Below are 13,759 nucleotides of genomic sequence, written 5' to 3'. Positions count from 1 at the left end.
TCTGCAGGCCTGTATTCTCCTAAGTTGAGGATAATGCAAGGTGAGGATACTAAACGTTAATAATTATTGCAGGGTTCAAAAGAGTGCATGCACAGAAAATACTTCCCCTGTCTGAGGAGTCTAGAAGCAAGAATCCCAGACTTACAGTTGGCGATTAAGGAAAATGGAGGTATTTCTTCACCCAGCGGGTAGAAATATTGGAATTCTCTAACAAGAGGGCTATGGTAGCTCAGTCTCTGAGTTCATTTAAAACAAGAATGAATGGTTATCTGGATATTAATAGAATCAAGGAATAAGCAGCATCCATCATCAAGGATCCCCACAACCCAGGCCATGCTGCTGTCTTGCTGCAACCATTAGAGTGAAGGTACAGGAGCCTCAGGACCCACCCCATCAGGTTCAGGAACAGTTTAGCCCACAACCATCGGACTCTTAAACCGGAGGGGATAACTCCACTCACCCCATTGCTGAACTCTTCCTACAACCTATGGACTCACGTTCAAGGACTCCTGTTGGTTGCGCCTTACTTTGAATTCTATTGTGTTTCTTGGATTTACTGAGTATGCTTGCAAGAGAATGAATCTCAGGGTTGCATATGGTGATGTACGCATATGTACTTTGATAAGAAATTCACTTTGAACTTTGAAATGGCTGAAGATAAACCAAGATCTTGACAAGTGGCAGAGGTGGCTCAAAGAACCTGGCTGCCTACTACTGTCCTTAAATCTTGTGTTTTTTTAATGCTTCGATTTCAAGTATGATTAATTAGTTTTACATGTCAAAGGTTCATTTGATATCAAAGAAGGTATACAATATACAACATGAAATTTGTGCTCTTCACAGATATCCACAAAAGAAGAAATCCGTAGCATTTATGTCCTTTTGTTATGTCCAAGTGTTCTCTGTTGCCCTTGAATGGGTCATAATTCCTGTTATGCTAGAATATTATTTTTATGAGAGTCTGAATTACTTTTGTTTGAACATGTTGGAACCCAAAATTAAAATGCAACTTTTATTCTGTGACCATTTGCCTTCTACCCACAGCTTAATTTTAATTAGTAGTTCCATTTTTTCACTTTGTTTAAAGTCATACACCAACCCCTCCCCTTCCTCCTCCCTATCAGGCATTCCATTCCAGGAAGCAACTATCTGTTGATTCTTTCCTTATAACACAGGTTGTTAATATGAATGTTCAGAACAGTGAAAAGGTTCTTAAAATAAATGTATAATGGATATTTCTGGCCATCCCAAAATCTACCAGCATACGTTGTGTAATATTAACTAAAGGAACTCATCTTGGAACTTAGTAGGACAGTATGTTGGTATTGGCAGTTTTTAATTGGGAATATTGTGAAATAATGATTAATAAAAGAAAGTGGATGGTGACCACAAGTAGAAATAGAAATAGACCACATAACAACAAGTATTTCACACACACACACACACACACACACACACACACACACACACACACACACACACACACACACACACACACACACACACACACACACACACACACATATTTTGGGCTGATACCCTTCATGAGGGAAGGAAGGGGGATGATGCCAGAGTAAAAAGGTACGGGGAGGGGAAGGAGGATAGCTGGAAGGTGATAGGTGAAGCCAGGTGATTGGGAAAGGTAAAGGGCTAGAGGAAGGAATCTAATAGGAGAAGAGAGTGGACCACAGGAAAATGGGAAGGAGCAGGAGACCCAGGGGGAGGTGATAGGCAGGCGAAAAAAGGAAAGAGGCCTGAGCGGAGAATGGAAGAAGAGGGGAGGAGGGAACTTTTATTACTGGAAGGAGAAATTGATGTACATGCCATCAGGTTGGAGGCTACCCAGGTGGAACATAAGGTGTTGCTCATCCACCCTGAGTGTATTTCACTTCCTGTTACACCAAGCTGTTGTACCATCAATAAGACCAAGTTAAGAAAGTAATAGAGAACTCTCCACCTGCCTGGTTGAGTGTAGCTCCACCAACACTTATGAAGCTCCATATCATCAGTGGTAAAGCAGCCCACTAAGTTGCCACCAGCTTTTCCACCGACTGGAGAGAGATTCCCACCGCTGTCTGTCAGGAGTTTGTCCATTCTCCCCATGTCTGCATACGTTCCCGTCGGGTGCCCTGGTTTCCCCCACAGTCCAAAGGTGTACAGGTTAGTAAGTTGTGGGTACGTTGCATTGGCCCCCAAGTCATGGCAATGGTCTCGGGCTTCATCCACTACAATCCTCACTGATTTGATTTGACAGAAATGTCACTTCCCACTGCATGTTTCTTTAATTGATTATTTTGGAAATACTTAATTATCTAATAATATATGTTTTTGTTGACAAACAGGTTCCAAATGGTAACTCCCCAGAACTTGTGATCAATCCAGTCAGTATAACTGATACAGGATGGTACATCTGCAGAGTGAACAGTGGCTGCTTTTTCGAATTCAGCCTCTGGGCCCAACTGGAGGTTTATAACTTCAGTGCTGCTTGCGGTGAGTTATGTCTGCTGTAGAATGTACAATGTAAAATAATCCATACTCTGTTGTTGAAAGAGGAATGGTTTAAGAACATAAAGACCATAATACATAGGAGCAGATTTAAGCCATTTGGCTCACCAAGTCTTCTACATTCCATCATGACTGATTTATTATCCCTCTCAACCCCATTCTCCTGCCTTCCCCCTGTAACCTTTGACACCTTGACTAATCCAGAACTCACCAACCTCCGCCAGTGAAAGGCCATAAGACAGAAGCAGAATTAGGCTATTCAGCCTGTTTGGTCTGACATGCAGTGAATCATGGGTGATTTATTCTTAAGCCTTCTCCCCATAACCTTTGACACCTTTACTCATGAAGAACCTTTCAATTTCCACTATAAATATACTGCTGACTTGGCCGCCACAGCCATCTAAGGCAATGAATTCCACAGATTCCCCACCCTCTGGCTAAAGAAATCCCTCCTCATCTCTGTTCTAAAGGAACATCCTTGTATTCTGAGGCTGCGCACTCTGGACCTAGACTCCCCAGTATAGGAAGCAACCTCCCCACATCCACATATCCAAGATATGATTCATTGTAAGTATTAAGTGTCATGTATCAGTTCTGAGAATTTCACAGAGCTTCACTTGGGGGATCAGCTTGTAAGTGCAGAGCACTGTGTATAGAAAATACTGACTGAGGAGGTCTCGGCTTCATAGAGTTACTGCAGTGGAAGAGAGCTCCATGGATCAGATGAAAGTAAGAGGTGAATGGTGGTGAACACTTAAAGAGCCACACAAATCTACAGCAGAGAAACAGATCCTTTGACCAAACTAGTCCATACAAACCATTATTCTGCCTAGACCCATTGACCTGTACATAGATCATAGCCTTCCATACCCATCCCATCTATGTACGATGCCTATAAAAAGTATTCATCCCACTTGGAAGTTTGCAACAGTAAATCACAGTGGATTTAATTTGGCTTTTTTGACACTGATCAACAGTAAACACTCTTTTGTGTCAAAGTGAAAAGAAATTTCTCAAATTGGTCTAAATTTATTACAATTGTTAAACACAAAATAATTGATTGCATTAGTACTCACCCTCTTCAAGTCAGTATTTAGTAGATGCACCTTTGGCAGAAAGTACAACCTTGAGTCTGTGTGAGTAGGTCTCTACTAGCTTTGCACATCGGGGCACTGCAATTGTTCCTTGTTCTTCTTTACAAAACTGCTTGGGCTCTGTCAGATTGCATGGGGATTGTGAGTGAACATCCCTTTTCAAGTTCAGCTGCAAATTCTCATTTGGATTGAGGTCTGGATTCTGACTTTGCCACTCCAGAATATTAACTTTGCTGTTTTTAGGTCGTTCCTGTGTAGCTTTGGCTTTATGATTGGGGTCATTGTCTTGCAGGAAAACAAATCTTCTCCTAAGTCGCAGTTCTCTTGCAGTCTGCATCAGGTTTTTCTCCAGGATTTCCCTGTATTTAGTTGCATTTATTTTACCCTTTACCTTCACAAGCACAAGCCTTCCAGGGCCAGCTGCAATGAAGCATCCCCACAGCATGATGCAACCACCACCATGCTTCACTGTAGGGATGGTGTGTTTTTGATTGGCTTATGCCAAACAATAGCATATAGTCTGATGGCCAAAAAGCTCAATTTTGGTTTCATCGGACCAAAATGCCTTCTTCTGCTGACTTCAGAGTCTCCCACAGCCTTCTGACAAACTCTAGCTGAGATTTCATGTGAGTTTTTTCAACAGTGGCTTTCTCTTTGCCACTGTCCCATAAAGCTGTGACTGGTGAAGGACCCAGGCAATAGATGACAGCCTCTGCCATCTCAGCCACTGAAGTTTCTAAGTCCTCCAGAGTTGTCATTAGTCTCCTGGTGACCTCCCTCACTAGTCCCCTTCTTGCATGGTCACTCATTTTTGAGGACGGCCTGCTCTAGACAGATTTACAGCTGTGCCATATTCTTTACATTTCTTGATGATTGACTTAACTGTACTCCAAGGGATATTCAGTGACTTGGAAAATATCGTGTATCCATCTCCTGATTTGTGCTTTCCAATAACCTTTTCACAGAGTTACTTGGAGTGTTCTTTTGTCTTCATGGTGTAGTTTTGTCAGGAGATCTACTCACTAGCAGTTGGACCTGCCAGGTTCATGTGTAATTTTACTAAATTATTTGAAACACCTTGACTGCACACCGGTTCATATATATAGCTAGGACACCTTAGCTAATTATGTGACTTATAAAACCAATTGGCTGCATCAGTGATGATTTGGTGTGTCATATAAAAGGGGGGTGAATATTTATGCAATCAATTATTTTGTGTTTTATATTTGTAATTAATTTGATCACTTTGTAGAGATCTGTTTTCACTTTGACACCAAAGAGTCTTTTTCTGTTGATCAGTGTCAGAAAAAGCAAATTAGGATTTGATTCAATGTTGTGAAACAATAAAACATGAAAACTTCCAAGGGGGACATGAATACTTCTTACAAGCACTGTACCTATCCAATCTTCCTTTAAACATTCAAATTGAGCTTGCATCTACCAGTCCCACTGTCATCTTATTCCACACTCTCACCACCCTCTTGAGTGAAAACACTCCCCCTCAGGTTCCCCTTAAATATTTCACCTTTCAGTCTTAACCCATGACCCAGAGCATAACTAAAGGAAAATGATCCAAGAACATCTTCAACAATGGTAGCATCAACCGACTCTTCAGGCAGTATGTTTCATTCTGAGTGGAGAAAAATTCCCTTTCAGATCTTCTCTATTTGTCTATTTCTCTTTATTATATCTATGTTCTCTTAAACACCTCACCAAGGAAAAAAGATTCGACTATCTTCCCTATAATTATCGTAGAACCATAGAACATTACAGCACAGAAGCAGGCCTTTTGGCCCTTCTTGGCTGTGCCAAATTATTTTTCTGCCTAGTCCCACTGACCTGCACCTGGGCCATATCCCTCCAAACACCTCTCATCCATGTACCTGTCCAAATTTTTCTTAAATGTTGAAACCCCTGAGCCTGCATTCACCACTTCACCTGGCAGCTCATTCCACACTCCCACCACTCTCTGCGTGAAGAAGCCCCCACTAATGTTCCCTTGAAACTTTTCCCCCTTCACCCTTAACCCATGACCTCTGTTATTTTTCTCCCCTGGCCTCAGTGGAAAAAGCCTGCTTGCATTAATTGTGTTTATCTTCATCAAGGCACTCTTCAGAAAGCCCTGCTCCAACAAAATCAATCCCAGCTTCACCAGAGCAACACACTCAAAATGCACACTCCACACTACTAGTCCATACTAGTACTAGTCCACACTGTCATACTAGTCCACACTGAACACTACTGTATATTGGTAAAATAAGTGTTGGCGCGTGGCCTAGTGGGCAAGGCATCAGACTAGTAACCTTAAGGTCACTGGTTCGAGCCTCAGCTGAGGCAGCGTGTTTGAGCAAGGCACTTAACAACACATTGCTCTGCGACGTCACCGGTGCCAAGCTGCATGGGTCCTAGTGCCCTTCCCTTGGACAACATCGCTGGCGTGGAGAGGGGAAGGCCTGCAGCTTGGGCAACTGCTGGTCTCCCATACAACCTTGCCCAGGCCTGCATCCTGGAAATTCCAGGCGCAGATCCATGGTCTCTCGAGACCAACGGATGCCACCACCATTGGTAAAATAGGAAGGTGGTTTGGAACAAAAATGAGAGTCCTCAACTTTGTCTTAGCTCAGTCGTATTAAGTGTTACTTTTGGTAACTGGAAGATATAATATACAGTACTATGCAAAAAGACTTGGGCACATATATATAGCTAGGGTACTGGAGACTTTTGCACAGTACTGTACATTGTGTTTATATGTTTGCTTTTATATTTATTGTGTTTATTTATGCAGCATTGGATCTAGAGCAACAATTATTTCACTCTCCTTTATACTTTTGTACTGGAAATGATATTAAACAATTCTCAATCTTGAATGCTGGAAGAACTCAGCAGGTAAGGCAGTACCTAAAGAGAGGAATAAACAGCCAATGGTTCAGGACAGAACTTTTCATCAGGAGTGAAATATTTATTTCTCTCCGTAGATGCTGCCCGACCCGCTGAGTTCTTCCAGCATTTTGTGTGTGTTGCTCTGGGTTTCCAGCATCTGCAAAATCTCTTGTATTTATGATTTCCAGCTTCTCTAGACATGCCTTATAACTGAAACACTCAAAACCAGGCAACAAACTTGCATAGCTACAGTACTTAGAACAAACTTATACTATGCAAGCCTTTATTATGAAATTATGCAAGTGCTTTTTTGAATAACTATTCAAATAATATATCAATTTATAAATCACTTCTAAATTATTTTACTTAACTCTTCTGTTTCAGTTGCAATAATAAATGGCTTAGAAAGAAACATAATTGAGCTGTATTTCAGGAATTGGGGCAGCCTGCAGATAACAAATACTGAGCTTAACTCAACATGCCTGGACTCATTCAATTTTGTGTTCTATATTCTGTGTGTCTCAATCTTTTTCATGTTACTGTTTGTGCGATTTTTTTTGTGCATGGGAGGGGCTTGGTGTTTTTCTTTGGACGGTTTCCATGGTTTTCTTTGTTCCTTGGCTGTCTGTGGGGAAGATAAATCTCAGGGTTGTATACTGCGTACATACTTTGATGATAAATTAACTTTGAATCTTTGAATGCTAATGGTGTATCCATGTGCTCACAAATACAGTATATGAAACAGTATAAATGTTTCAGTTATGAGAGGTTCTGCTGATGGTGGAAATCCAAAGCAACACACACAAAATACTGGAGGAACTCAGCAGGACAGGCAACATCTGCATGGAAAAGAGTAAACAGTCGATATTTTGGACCCTTCTTCAGGACTGGTATAAAAGTTTTCTTGCTCTTGAGTTCCCCCAGCATCTTGTGTATATGTTTTGCTCAAGACTTCCAGCATCTTCAGAACTTTGCATATATATGTTTGATTTCAAAATGTGGATTGGATTTTGGGAGAATTTGAGCAGCATTTGCCTTGAGTGTTAAGAAGTTGATTGAAGGCCTTTTATCTTGTCCTCTGGTCGCAAGGGAAATCTGAAGTGATAAGCTAAAAGAATTGCACAAGAACTTTTTTTTTAGAATTGGTTTAAATTCTGATGCCAACTCCACAACAATACCAATAAATTAACCCACCGCTACCATAGCCAAGAGCTGCTTCTGTATGGATACATAGTAGATAACACAGGATTTCTTTCATGGAAGATAAAATACCTTGAAGACAGTAGAATTTGATTAGAGCACTTTTACTCTTTTACTTGATTTGTGAATTTTATCATGGCATCAGATGCAGTAAATGTGTAGCACCATCAATCCAGAGCTTTTTTTTGGAGTCACAAGCAGTCACCCTTTCCACTGTGGCTGAACCAGTGCAATAGTGTTCCAAGATCTTGAGGATCCAGATGAAACGGTCCATGGTATGATACAAGGCACAGTAGCATACTTATTTACTTGCTGCCTGTTTTGCCGCTGGTGTAGAGGGCAGCATTGAAGGTCCTTCTTTTCTGGCGGTGTTCAGAGCTTCCTTCATTGTGTCAGTAGCTTCCTCTCAGTTTTCACTATTGGCAGTCATGCAAGTCTCGGGAAGAGACTCAAGAATACCGTCACACTCAGATATAAAAGAATTCTTCATTGCTGCTTCCGTTACAGTTTTGTCTGACCAGTCAGGTTTGTTAGCCCTGAGCTGAATCCCCAAAACCTGGAGGACCGGTGGACCACTCTAGTCTAAGCTCTAGCCTTTGACCTGTTTGGCATGGAGAGCCCTTCCAAGAGTTAAAGCATGATCTCAGCCAACAAAGCTCTCTCGGTCATTGAGGCATGCAAGCCTCCTAACCCAACGACAAGGTTGTGCTCCTTTTGGAGGACAATAGCATAGTGGTTAGCATAATTGCTTTACATCGCCAGCAGGGTGTTCAATTCCCACCACTGTCTGTTCGGAGTTTGTACATTCGTCCTGTGACCATGTAGGATTCTTCCAGGTGCTTTGGTTTTCTTCCACAGTCCAAAGATGTTTTGTTAGGGTTAGAGAATTACAGCCATGCTAAGCTGGCACTGGAAACATGGCCAGCACATCCTCAGAATCTAATAGTTGCTAACACAAACTGATATATTTCACTCTATGGCAACACGAGTGAATCTGCAGATGCTGGAAATAAATGAAAAAACACGAAATGCTGGCAGAACTCAGAAGGCCAGACAGTATCTATGGGAGGAGGTAATAATGACGTTTCGAGCCGAAACCTTTCATCAGGAGTGAAGTAACATGGGACGGTCGAGGGAGGGTAAGAAGTGGGGGGAGCGATAAAGTAGAGAGCTGGGAAGTGATAGGCAGGAGGGAAATGGGCTAGGGGGAAGGTGGAGAATTATGAGAAATAAAAGAGAAAGAAAGGTAGGGCTGGGAGGAGAGATTATAGTGAGGGGGGGAAAAGAGAGAGAAAGAGAACCAGACTAAAATAATAGATAGGGATGGGGGTAAGGGTGGGGGGGCAGGGGTATCAATGGAGGTGAGTGAGTTGGATGTTCATGCCAGCAGGAAGGAGGCTACCTAGGTGGGAGATAAGGTATTGCTCCATCAACCTGCGTGTGGCCTCATCTTGATGGTAGAGGAGGCCATGGACAGACATGTCGGAGTGGGAGTGGTCTGTGGAATTGAAGTGTGTGGCCACAGGGAGATCCCGCCACTGCTGGAGGACTGAGCGCCGGTGTTCAGCGAAATGGTCTCCCAGTCTGCGGCGGGTCTCCCCAATGTATAAATGGCCATATCGGGAGCACCGGGTACAGTATATCACCCCAGTTGACTCACAGGAGAAGTGGTGCCTCACCTGAAAGGACTGTCTGGGGCCTGGGATGGTGGTGAGGGAAGAAGTGTGGGGGCAGGTGTAGCACTTCTTCCGTTTGCAGGGATGAGTGTCCAGAGGGAGGTCGGTGGGGAGGGATGGGGGGGATGAATGGACAGGGGAGTCGTGCAGGGAGCGATCCCTGTGGAAAGCCGAGAGTGGGGGGGGGGGGAGGGGAAGATGTGGTTGGTGGTGGGATCACGTAGGAGGTGGCGGAAGTTACAGAGGGTTATGCGTTGGATCTGTAGGCTGGTAGGGTGATAGGTGAGGACCAGGGGGACTCTATCCCTGGTGGGCTGGTGGGGGGATGGGGTGAGGGCAGAGGTGCATGAAATACGGGAGACGCAATGGAGGGCAGAGTTGACAGTGGACAAAGGGAAGCCCCTTTCTTTAAAAAAGGAAGACATCTCCTTTGTCCTAGAACGAAAAGCCTCATCCTGAGAGCAGATGCAGTGGAGGCAGAGGAATTGAGAGAAAGGGATAGCATTATTGCAGGAGACAGGGTGGGAAGAGGAATAGTCTAGGTAGCTGTGGGAGTTAGTAAGTTTGTAGTAGACGTCGGTGGATAGGGTGTCTCCAGAGATAGAAACAGAAAGATCTAGAAAGGGGAGGGAGGTGTCGGAAATAGACCAGGTGAATTTGAGGGCGGGGTGAAAGTTGGAGGCGAAGTTAATGAAGTCGACGAGCTCAGCATGTGTGCAGGAAGCAGCAGCGATGCAGTCGTCGATATAACGCAAGAAAAGAGGAGGACAGATACCGGTGTAGGCTTGGAACATAGATTGCTCCACATGGCCAACAAAAAGGCAGGCATAGCTAGGACCCATGCAGGTGCCCATGTCTACACCTTTAGTTTAGAGGAAGTGGGAGGAGCCAAAGGAGAAATTGTTAAGGGTGAGGACTAATTCCGCGAGGCGGAGAAGAGTGGTGGTAGAAGGTGATTGGCTGGGTCTGGAATCCAGGAAGAAACGGAGAGCTCAGAGACCTTCCTGGTGGGGGATAGAGGTATATAGGGACTGGACGTCCATGGTGAAAATGAGGTGGTGGGGGCCAGGGAACTTGAAATCTTTAAAAGATGTAAAGCATGGGAAGTATCACAGACATAGGTGGGAAGAGATTGAACAAGGGGAGATAAAACATAGTTGAGATAGGCAGAAATGAGTTCAGTGGGGCAGGAGCAAGCAGAGACAATGGGTCTGCCTGGACAGGCAGGTTTGTGAATCTTAGGTAGGAGGTAGAAACGGGAAGTGTGGAGTGTGGTTTGGTGGCCGTGGATGGGAGATCTCCCGAGCTGATGAGATCGGAAATGGTTTGGGAGACAATGGACTGGTGCTCCCTAGTGGGGTCATGTTCCAGGGGTAGATAAGAGGAGGTGTCAGCGAGTTGTCTTCGTGCCTCTGCTATGTACAGGTCGGTGCGCCAGACAACAACAGCACCCCCCTTATCAGCGGGTTTAATGGTAAGGTTGGGATTGTTGCAGAGGGAATGTAGAGCAGAGCGTTCAGAGGGGGTAAGGTTGGAATTTCACTCTATTTCACTTTATGTTTTTATGTACACATGACAAATCAAGCTAATCTTTATCTTTAAGGAGACATCTAACTAGTCAGTCCTGGCTGTGGGACCACAGAAGTGGGATGTGGCCTGTTCACAGGATGCCCAGTCAATTGTAATGTAATATGCAACTGTCCTTCATTTGGTGACTTATCTACTTTAAGTTCAAAGTTCAAATTAAATTTATCATGCAAATATGTATATGTCACCATATACTACCCTCTACTCTGAGATTCATTTTCCTGTGGGCATTCACAGTAGAACAAAAAAAAATACAATTGAATCAATGAAAACCTGAAGGCTCACAACCAATGTGCAAAGAAGACAAACTACAAATACGACAAAAATTAAAAAATGAATAATAAATAATAGATAAATAATACTGTGAACTTGAGTTGCAAAGTCCTTGAAAGTGAGTCCATTGGTTGTGGAATCTGTTCAGTGTTGAGGTGAGTGAAGTTATCCACGCTGGTTCAGGAGCCTGATGGCTGAGGCGTAATAACTGTTCCTGAACCTGGTGGTGTGGGACCTGAGGCAACCATATCTCCTTCCCCAGTGGTGGTAGTGGAAAGAGGCTGTGGCCTAGAAAGGGTCCTTGATGATGGACACTGCTTTCTTGTGGCAGCGCACCTTGTAGATGTGCTCAGTGGTGGGGAGGGTTTTTCCTGTGAGGACTGGGCTATGTCCACCTCATTGTGCAGGCTTTTCTATTCTTGTGCATTGGTGTTTCCAAGGTACTGTCCACTCTGTAGATATAGAAGTTTGTCAAAGTTTTAGATGACATGCTGAATCTGTGCAAAGTGGAGGTTCTGCAGTGCTTTAAGGTTACAATTTGCCTCTCTGTTGCCATGGGTAGCACAACTATAGTGTGCATTCCTCTATAGAAATGCTTGTGAAGTTTTCATGTTGACCTCCACCCTGGGAAAAAGATTTTTGTTGCCCACTCGATCTTATCATCTATCAAGTCACCTCTCAACCTCCTTCATCACATCATAAGACATATTCTCCAATCCAGGCAGTATTCTATTAAGTCTCCAGCAGCTCATATTTGTGCTCTTGATTCCAGCATTTGCAGTGTCTTGTTTCTCCAGTCTTCTTGCTCCTTTGTAATGGTTAATGTAACTTTAGTCATATTTCAAAGCAGCCTTCATTACCCTAAGGATTAGCATAGTTTCGAGAGGACTAGATATCAAAGCGAGGATGTATTGCTGAGGCTTTATAAAACATTTGTCAGACTGCAGTTTCAGTTGTGAGCACAGGTGAGCAATTCCAGGTGCCAAGAAAGGATGTGCTGGCATTGGAGAGGGTTCACACAAGGTTCGTGAGAATGATCCTGGGAATGAAAGGGTTAATGTACGAGGAGCGTTTGATGGCTCTGGGCCTGTACTCACTGGAGTTTAGAAGAATAAGGGGGGACCTCATTGAAATCTATCAAATAACGAAAGGCCTAGTAGAGTGGATGTGGAGATGATGATTCCTGTAGAAGAGGAGTGTAGGACCAGAAGGCACAGCGTCAGAAAACATGGATGGAATAGAGATGTGGCGGGAGGCAGGATTTCATCAGCTGAAGGGTGGTAAATCTGTGCAGTACATTGCCCCAGATAGCTGTGGAGGCCAAATCATTAAAGGGTAATTAAAGTGGAGGGTAATAGCTTCTTGATTAGTAAGGGTTAGTAAGGGCATCAAAGATGTCAGGACAAGGCAGGAGAAAAGGGTTAAGAGGAAAAATAAGTTGACCATGGAATTGTGGAGCAATATCAGGAGGCCTAATTCTGCGCCAGTGTGCTATAGTTTTATGGATTATGCAAAAGGAAGGGGAATCTGTCTGTCATATGAAGTCCATCCATTGGAGCATGGTTACTCTTCCTCCATTATGTCTCAGAGCTTGTCTTCTCTGAGTTATATTTTTTAGCACACGTTCACTGCCACCCAACCTGTTGTTCAGGTTTGCTCATAAGGTTTTTATTCTATATCTACAAAATAGACAAAGTTTATTATCAAAGTCAAAGTCAATTTATTATTGAAGTACATATATCTTAACATATACTGCCTCTCTCATCCATATGTACTGGTTCTGTCCTAGCTTGGAGAAATTCTGGAAAGATGTCTTCACTACGTTATCGTGTATTCTGAATCAGCACCTAGAACCAAACCCCTTAATTGCTCTGTTCGGTTTTTGGGGCGAGACAGATCTATGTCTGGGTCCGACCAAATGCCGAATATTATCCTTTGTCTCTCTCCTGGCTAGACACTAGATCCTCCTTAGATGGAGAGATGTTGCCCCGCCCACTCATGCTCAATGGCTTAATGACATCATGGCCTGTTCGGACCTCGAAAAAATTCATTATTCAGTTCTCAATTCGGATCTAAAGTTCCATAAGGTCTGGGGACCTTTTATCGAGTACTTTCATAATCTTCCTCTTGACTAGGGTTTCTTTTTCTTTTCGGTCCCTTGCTTTCAGCTCCTTTTTTTTTGGTAGAAGGCATTATTATCCTCTGTTGCTGAGTGTATTCACAGTCTGGGAGTTTGGCTGTCCTGACTTATACTCTCTATATTGTGTTGTGGTTGGTCTGGAGTTGCTGTTGTTTTTTCTTGTGTTGTGGGGCTTGGGGAGGACACTAAGCTTACTCGTCTTTAATTTAGGTGCTTTTTTGTTAAATTCTCTTCCTTTGTAGTATATTGTTATTGTATGCTTAATTTTGCACTGTTTTAATGTTCCTCATTGGGATTTGGGGTTTTTAATTTATAAAATGTTTTGAAAAACTAATAAAAAAATTTTTTAAAAAAACATATACTACCTTGAGATTCATTTTCTTGTAGGCATTGTACAGGAAAAT

The 13,759-nt window shown here is 43.1% G+C and overlaps 1 protein-coding gene across 5 annotated transcripts in view; it reads left to right on the top strand.

The window, feature by feature from the left end:
- Positions 1–13,759, top strand: part of LOC132405001 (mucosa-associated lymphoid tissue lymphoma translocation protein 1-like) — a 92,477-nt gene that overhangs the window by 15,119 nt on the left and 63,599 nt on the right. For all 5 annotated transcript variants that reach the window (XM_059989663.1, XM_059989662.1, XM_059989665.1 and 2 more), the window contains one exon: positions 2,343–2,490. In XM_059989663.1, coding sequence (XP_059845646.1) covers positions 2,343–2,490 — 148 coding nt within the window. The remainder of the gene's footprint in view (positions 1–2,342; positions 2,491–13,759) is intronic.

Source organism: Hypanus sabinus, chromosome 14, assembly GCF_030144855.1.
Source record: "Hypanus sabinus isolate sHypSab1 chromosome 14, sHypSab1.hap1, whole genome shotgun sequence".
Taxonomy (NCBI): domain Eukaryota; kingdom Metazoa; phylum Chordata; class Chondrichthyes; order Myliobatiformes; family Dasyatidae; genus Hypanus; species Hypanus sabinus.
This window is presented reverse-complemented; position numbering and strand designations above follow the sequence as displayed.